This window comes from Myotis brandtii, unplaced genomic scaffold, assembly GCF_000412655.1.
Source record: "Myotis brandtii unplaced genomic scaffold, ASM41265v1 scaffold8, whole genome shotgun sequence".
NCBI classification, from domain to species: domain Eukaryota; kingdom Metazoa; phylum Chordata; class Mammalia; order Chiroptera; family Vespertilionidae; genus Myotis; species Myotis brandtii.
The window spans coordinates 6,581,226-6,589,421 of record NW_005371219.1 but is presented as its reverse complement, the minus strand read 5'-3'; the positions used below and the strand labels follow the sequence as shown (position 1 = coordinate 6,589,421).

Below are 8,196 nucleotides of genomic sequence, written 5' to 3'. Positions count from 1 at the left end.
CCAAGCCTCCTGCTTGCTCCAGCTCCATGGCTGCTGGCCGCCATCTTGGTTGGGTTAATTTGCATATAGTCACTCTGATTGGCTGGTGGGCATGGCTTGGGCGTAGCAAAGGTACGGTCAATTAGCATCTTTGTCTTTTATTAGTGTAGATGAAAGAAGCTAATCTGAAAAGGCTACATGATTACAACTATGACATTGTGGAAAAGCTGTAAAAAAACTATAGAGACAGAGAGAGATTAGTGGTTGTCAGGAGGGAGCCTGGGATCAATGGGTGGAGCACAGTGTATGTTTAGGGCAATAAAGCTATTCTGTAAGGCCCTAGCCGAATTGGCTCAGTGGATAGAGCATTGGCCTGGGGACTGAAGAGTCCTGGGTTTGATTCTGGTAAAGGGCACATGCCCTGGTTGCAGGCTCGATCCCCAGTAGGCGGCATGCAGGAGGCAGCTGATCAGTGACTCTCATCATTGATGTTTCTATCTCTCTCTTCTCTCTCCCTCTCCCTTCCTCTCTGAAATTAATAAAAAAAATTTTTTTAAAAAAAAGCTATTCTGTATGTTGTTGTTATGATGGGTACATACATTTGTCAAACCCACAAAATACGCAACACTAAGAGTGAACCTTAAGGTAAACTATGGATCTTAGTTAATTAATAATGTAACAATATTAGCTCATCAATTGTAGCAAATGTGCCACACTAAAGCAAGATATTAATCATAGAGAGATGGGGGAGGGGCAAGGACTCTGTACTTCCACTCAAACCTAAAACTGCTCTAAAAAATAAAGTCCATTATATGTTTTTTATACTTTTATTTTTTTTTAATATATTTTATTGATTTTTTACAGAGAGGAAGAGAGAGGGACAGAGAGTCAGAAACATCGATGAGAGAGAAACATTGATCAGCCGCCTCCTGCACACCTCCTACTGGGGATGTGCCCGCAACCAAGGTACATGCCCTTGACCGGAATCGAACCTGGGACGTTTTAGTCCACAGGCCGACACTCTATCCACTGAGCCAAACCAGTTAGGGCTGTTTTTTATACTTTTAAACCATTCATTTCATCAATCTTTCTCATAGAAGTGGGGAGATGAGGACCTGGAGAGCAGTCTTCCTATGACTTAATATGGGCAGTAATTTACATATCTTTATACTATTGATTAGAATTATCAATTGAGATTCTCAATTGGCAACAAAATACACCACACTATATTAGCTAAACAAATATAACACTGAATAATTCAACAGTGGTGAAAACAACCAACTAGCCTGAAAGTGAAATATAAAAAGGCCTTCCAAGAAATTACTTTCAATCTATTATTGGTAGATATCCTCGAAATGGCTACTGAAAAAAGTAATAGAAAGGAGAAACGGCTTAAGAGGTAAAATTGTAGCTAACCTCAATAAATACCTAAAAATCATCTATTCCCTCTAATTTAAAAAGTAGCTTCTCTTAATAGGAGGAAAGGAAAAGAAATAGTGAAACAGGGTTGATAATAAAATGGAGTGGTCCTGCTTGGGGCACATAGTATAAATTTAATAAATATGTACTATCCTAACTTCACATAAGGTGCACATCTTGAATATAAGGTATAATGTACAGCCATTTACTTGATATCAAAACAGAAATAATTTCCAGAAAAAATAAGAAAACATTCCTTTAATTCCCATTAAGAATCTAACAACTAGCCATATTATTAACTTTATGTCTAAGATTACAACTTTGTTAACTACTATAGATCTTTAAAAAAAAAAAAAACTATTCAGGTATCACCTGAAAGAAGTTCATAAATGGTTTCATAAATTCACAGAAAGCGGTATCTATATTATTTGGCACATAAATGGGAAAATATTTCTTTTTTTAAAAAAATCAAAGAAACATTACCCAAAGAAGCATTATGTCACATTATTTTCTTAAAAAGTAACTCATTAAGAAGGTTTCTATAAAAACATATTTTACAAGCATGTGGGATGTGTTTGTTTCTCTACTGAAACAAGAACTAACTTGAGAAAGAGCGTATTAACAAGTTCTAAAGAGAGAGGTAATTAGCATATTGGAAACTAACATTTTTGGCACATGGGACCTATAGCAAGAATGTCTATCCTCCAGTAATGAGTCATATGCTAGGCTGCCTTTCTATATATTGTGAAGCAATCTTTCAGCAAAAGGAGCAGCAGGGAAGAATACAACATATGAATAATAACTTGGACAACTTCCCAGGAAGAAATCATAGTGAAGTTAGGTCTGAGAAAGTTAGATAGTATTTGCTACAAATTACACTAACATTATCTTTTTTTAATCACTCTTACTCTTTAGTTAACAGCAGAGAGGAAGTTTTCCTTTCTTTAATAGAATTTAGTAATACAGAATAAAATTATACAAGTATTAACTTGGTTTTAATTTTTGTGAAAGTGAATTACCTAATGAATCATTCTAAATTATTTTATGATGACATTTGTGAAAAGTTCACCTGTCACATACCCACCCCAGCACACACACACAATGACACCAGAAGGCAAACACTCTGCTTTACCTTCTGCTGAAAAGTCTGCAACCTCCAACGCTTGAGGTCCATACACGAAGCCCTCCTGGAATCTATGAACACAGCAGAGGCAAAAGGCAGAGAAGTTTATGTAGATTTAAAGTTACACTGCCCAAAACATAAAATGCCAAATGACTATCACAAGTCTACATATCTGCCAAGGAAATCAGATTTTAGCTTTGACAATGAGCAAATCAACAATATGTTGATAATTTTCAGACTTCATTATATATTATGCAGCTAATTATATGGGGGAGGGGGAGAGTTGAGCCTTAACTAATTTATATTCTCACCAACAGAAGTGATTTACACTATGAGAAATGCTAACAGACCAACTATGTATAAATTCATATATGCTGAAAGTAACAATTTAATTTTTAAAAGTATATGAAGGAGGGGATACATATATGAGAAATATAAAAGAAATTAAATGGAAAAATATACTTCACAAAATGAAAGTTACCTACAACTCAAGGTACATTCTTTCTTAGGACCAGAGTGTGTTGGGAATATAAGAGAAAAACAATTAGAAAAAGACCTGGAAATGGACAAAAGCAGAGGGGAAAAGGGAAAAGTAGAACTGTAAAGACAGTCTAATGCCAAGATTTAATTTAAGTCTGACAATACTGTTGAAATGAGCAAGGTATACTACATATGCTGAGCAGTATGGGGAAAATCTACCTTGTCCCAATATTATAAAATAAATATAAGTAAGAAACTTGAAAAGCTTTTCAGAATACATTCATGTAAAAAATGAAGGATTTAACCAGGTGAAATATTTAGATTTCTGATTTCATCTCTTTGTTTTCTGATGACAGAAATAAAAGATTACAAAATACAGCTGGTATATAAGAAAAGAAATCAGATCATTTTTAGTAGCTCTTAAATTTAAGAGGGGCAGATAATCTTTATGTAATATTTAGAAATCCTTGAAAATATCATCAAATTAGGAAAGAAGGAACAAAGCATTATCTTAACACATGATGGTATCTCAAGAAATAAATATACTATTATTAAACATTGGCCCCGAAGTCAGGTGGCTTGAGTTCAAGTTCCAGCTAAATCACCTAATAGCTGTGTGACATCAGGCACGTCTCTTAACCTCTCATTACAACCAGAAGTTGTTCAATGAGAACTTCATCATCTCTCAGATTTATACTGAATAGCAAATAAAAAAAGGTATTAAAAATCACAGAATGTTATATTTTGCAAAAATTTAAATCAGTGCATTTGACTTAAATTAACAATTTGAAAGTTAACTAAGAAATAGAGGGAATACAGAGTGCCAAGCTAAGGAATTTGGGTTACTGTGTAGGGAAGGAAGCTCAAGAAGCAAAGCAAAAAGGCAGTTTACCAAAAGAGCCTAGAGTAGTCATCAGGGCTAAATGACAACCAGAAGGTCACAGTCCCCAAGAATGGTTTTATCATATTACTAATTTAGCAATTTGCCCAGCACTATCTATCTCAAATGTACCTTCTCTTAATTCCCAAAACAACTTTATAGGTTACCCTCCTCTAAGGCAATGCTTGTGACATTCTAAGCTAAGATCTGAGACACAATAACTATTTGTATATTGCATATATTTCTAAAAACCAAAGACATAAGATCCCACCCAATAAATTAATAATGGCAGCAAAGGCTTATATAGGATGTATGATGTGCCAGACAGTTTTAACAGCTCTACAGGTATCAAATCATTTATAACTCTGAGATAGGTACTATTATTATCCTCATTTTACAAATGAAGAAACTAAGGCACAGGAAGCTTAAGAAACTTTGGATCCAAGCCTGGTTGACTGGCTCAGTGGTTGAGCATCAACCTATGAACTAAGAGGTCATGGTTCGATTCCCAGTCAGGGCACATGCCTGGGTTGCAGGCTTGATCCCCAGTGTGGGGCATGCAGGAGGCAGCCGGTCAATGATTCTCTCTCATCATTGATGTTTCTATCTCTCTCTCCCTCTCCCTTCCTCTCTGAAATCAATAAAAATATATATAAATTTTTTTAATAAATAAAAAAGAAATAGCCCAGCCAGTGTGGTTAGTGGTTGAGCATCAATCCACAAACCAAGGTTGCAGGCTCAATCCCCAGTAGGGACATGCAGGAGGCAGCCAATCAATGTTTCTCTCTCATCAATGTTTCCATCTCTCTTTTCCTTTCCCTTCCTCTCTCTCTCTAAAATCAATAAAAACATATTTTTAAAAAAAAGAAACTTGGCTAAATGCACATAGCCAGAGGTGGCAGACCTGCAATACAAACACAAACTGTCTACTTCTAGAGCCACACTTTTAGTCACTATATCATCTAGTCTATAGAATTAAAATCGCACAAACCAGGCACTTATCTATATGTAAGAAACCAAACAATTATAAATAAGCACACTATATATTTTTTTAGCATGTGCAATATCACCTGAGAAAAGTCAAATTCAAATGATTGTTTTACAAAATATGTTTTTCTCACCACATATTTAGGATATCTCAGATGAGTAACTACATCCATAAGAGGTTAGTAAAAATAGTAATAATAATAGAGTCTAAATAAGAAAGTCACTCTAGGGGGGAAATTAATTGAATGGTATGACTACTGTCCTTATCCAGATCTTCTCAAACTCAAAAGAAATATATTACTATGATAGCACACGTATGTTCAGGCAATTCTTTAAGAGGTCCATGAAAGGATATAACATAAAACCAAACAAGTGCCATGAAATAGAGGCACAAGGCATTTTAGTTAGAATAAAAAATGTCCCAACAGTGAGGATTTGGTTGGTATATTCAATGCAAAGAACAACCAAAGAGTATAAAATTCCCTTCAATGGGAATATTTAAAAATACAGAATTTTTTATCTATATGGAAGTTCACGTTTAATCCTATTTGAAAGCAAGAGAGGTTAGTGTTAGTGACTTAAGTCTTCCTCACCCAGGAATGAATGTCTTAGTTCTACAACCCCCAGCCATTAACCAATCATCCTTTAGTTACCTGGAAACTGAAGATCCTTCACTGTGTCCCAGAACTCAGTCTATGCCAATACAGACAGCAATATTGTGAAGATAACACAGAACAGGGTTTTCACAAAGTGAATTCTATAGCCCTATTCCCAATGGTGAGAAACACAGCAGAACCTTGTGAAACCAAGATCGTTCTCAGAGGCCCAATCAGCCCTTACTTCAAGGGTCAAGGAACCTCTGCCAGTAACTTGCCCAAGTGCCTCCTTCACCCCACCCCAATCCCAATTCTTCAGAATAAAAATTTCCTACAAGAACTTTGTGAAATACAAGAGCTAATGCTTATATACACACCAAAACAGAAGCAACTTCTCAAAGGAAGATGCTATCCTTAATTAAAGGAAGAAACAATTAGTAAGAGAAAGGGGCATGATAAAATAGCTCTTATCTATCACGACAGAATTAAATTACTTTTATCCTCCCCTTCTAAATAAGCCTGGAAAAATAAAAGAAGAAAACAATAAAGGATACACTTTCCACTCTGGCTTTATGCAGTTGGTAAACTATTTTTCCTCTTTACGTCATCTCAAGTGAGCCTACAATTTGGTCCCAGCTTCTGGGAAATCAACTCAACTACCATCCAGGCCTCTTTTCTGGGGTGTCCTTCACCCCACTCATCCAAGTAGTCATTGAATCCTATCTTTCTCCTAAATATTCCTTGAACTTTTCATCCTAGCCTTCCTCCTTTTCTACTCCCACAGCTGCCGCTAAGAAACAGGTCCTCCACTTCTCACCTGGACCTCTCCAATAGCCTTCCTGCTTCTGTTCTCACCCCCGTCTTGTCCTCTCCACTATCCACAATGCTGCAAAACTGATTATGACAGTCCCCTCTATGAGGCTACACACCAAACTGTTAGCAGTGGTTATTTCTGTTATGTGTTCCTTTCACATTAAAAAAAAAAAAGTTTATTATTTCCACTTTACAAACTATTGGGACTCCATTTCATTTAGAATCTATTACTATACTCCACTTCTCCATCAGATTAAAGTCCAAATTCTTTAGCCAGGTATGCAATGATCATACTCAGTCTTTCTCAAATATATTGCCAACCTCCACCTTAAGTACTTACTCTAGCCATCCTGAATTACTTGCTGTGCATTTCTTTATATCATAATTTTATACGTTTTGTTTCCCTTGGGTAGAACAGAGATACAATAACCTTGAGTCTATCCCTAATAATTAACCTGCCTTCCACTAACAGTTATAGTAAGTCATTAATCTAAGAAGAATAAAGAATAAATATACACCATTTCTTCTTTTTTTTCAAATTATAAGATAAAGTTTATTTTAAAAGTTACAGAGGTAGTAGAAGTGAGCCAACTGGGCTGCATGGGCCCAGGAAACAAGTTATAGAAGCAAAAGAAGGGCCCTTGGAGTTTAGGAAAGAGAAAGGCAAAGGCAATGTATAGGGGTTGGGGGGGCAGGGGGAGGAAAGGTGCACCAATATACCTCATCTTGCAGTATGCCATTGTAACCTACAGTCCCACAGTTATACCAACAAACTAAATTTTTTCCTCCTAATCAAGGAAACTGATGCTTTTAAACGGATAAAATAAGATGATGCTTTGCATCCTTAGCCTAAGAGATGATATGGCAGGAGGCAAAATGCAAAGTGCTAAATTTGGGTAGGAGATGGAAGAGTAGAGGAAAATAGGGCAAGGACCCTGGATAAATTTACAGCACAACTTGTCACAGAGTGGAATAGTTTAATCTGAAGTGTTATAAATCTTTGTATCAAGTAAAAGCATAATTAAGTTAACTTTGAAAATAGTAAGAATGTCTATGCTATTTTCCCTCCTTTTAGTATAAAAATCCAAAAGTTGGCCACTCTAAAAGCACATAATTGGCTTTACCTTCCTTTAGTTTTTTTTTACTGTGTAAAAGAACAATCCAATGTAAATTATAGACTATATGCAACTTAATGAGATCTCTTTTTTATTATGAATTATACATAACTCTCTTTCACATCATATAAAACACAGAAATATAACCCAGCCCAGCCGGCGTGGCTCAGTGGTTGAGTGTCAATTCAATCTATAAACCAAAAAGTCACGGTTCAATTCCTGGTCAGGCAGCCGATCAATGATTCTCTCTCACCTCATCTCTCTCTCTCTCTCTCTCCCTCCCTCCCTTCCTCCTTCCCTCCCTCCCTCCCCCCTTCCTCTCTGAATCAGTAAAAATATATTTTTTAAAAAAAGAAATATAACCCAGATTTTTAAAAATATAAACCAAACACATGGGAAAAAAATCAAAACTACTCCTTTGTTGATTGTGTAATTAGGTCAAATGAAATAAGCAAACAGCATTACCAATCCAGATTTCTACCTACAGAAATAAATCAATAAAAATGTAATAAAAGAGGATGGGGATAAAGACAATTCAATACGTTACAATGATTGAGAAGCAAACCTAAGGATTTTCATACTTTTTTTGTGCTACATTATATAATCTTGGTTCCATTAAAAAGAAGGAAATTATAATGTTCTTTGCTGTAATAATGGTGTTCTGGTTATGCAAGAGAATGTGTTTATTTTTAGGAGATGCATGCTGAAATATTAAAGGGTATAGTGCCATAATGATTGCATCTTACTTTCAAGTGGTTCACAAATATATATATATCCTATATAATAAAAGGGTAATATGCAAAT

General features: G+C 35.6%; 1 protein-coding gene across 7 annotated transcripts in view; it reads right to left on the bottom strand.

Annotated features, from left to right (window-relative positions):
* CDK19 (cyclin-dependent kinase 19) overlaps nt 1-8,196 on the bottom strand; it is a 114,859-nt gene that overhangs the window by 94,009 nt on the left and 12,654 nt on the right. For 6 of the 7 annotated variants that reach the window (XM_014531339.1, XM_005883751.2, XM_014531342.1 and 3 more), the window contains one exon: nt 2,531-2,592. The exons of the other annotated variant lie outside the window; for it this stretch is intronic. In XM_014531339.1, coding sequence (XP_014386825.1) covers nt 2,531-2,592 — 62 coding nt within the window. The remainder of the gene's footprint in view (nt 1-2,530; nt 2,593-8,196) is intronic. 7 annotated transcript variants of the gene reach the window in all.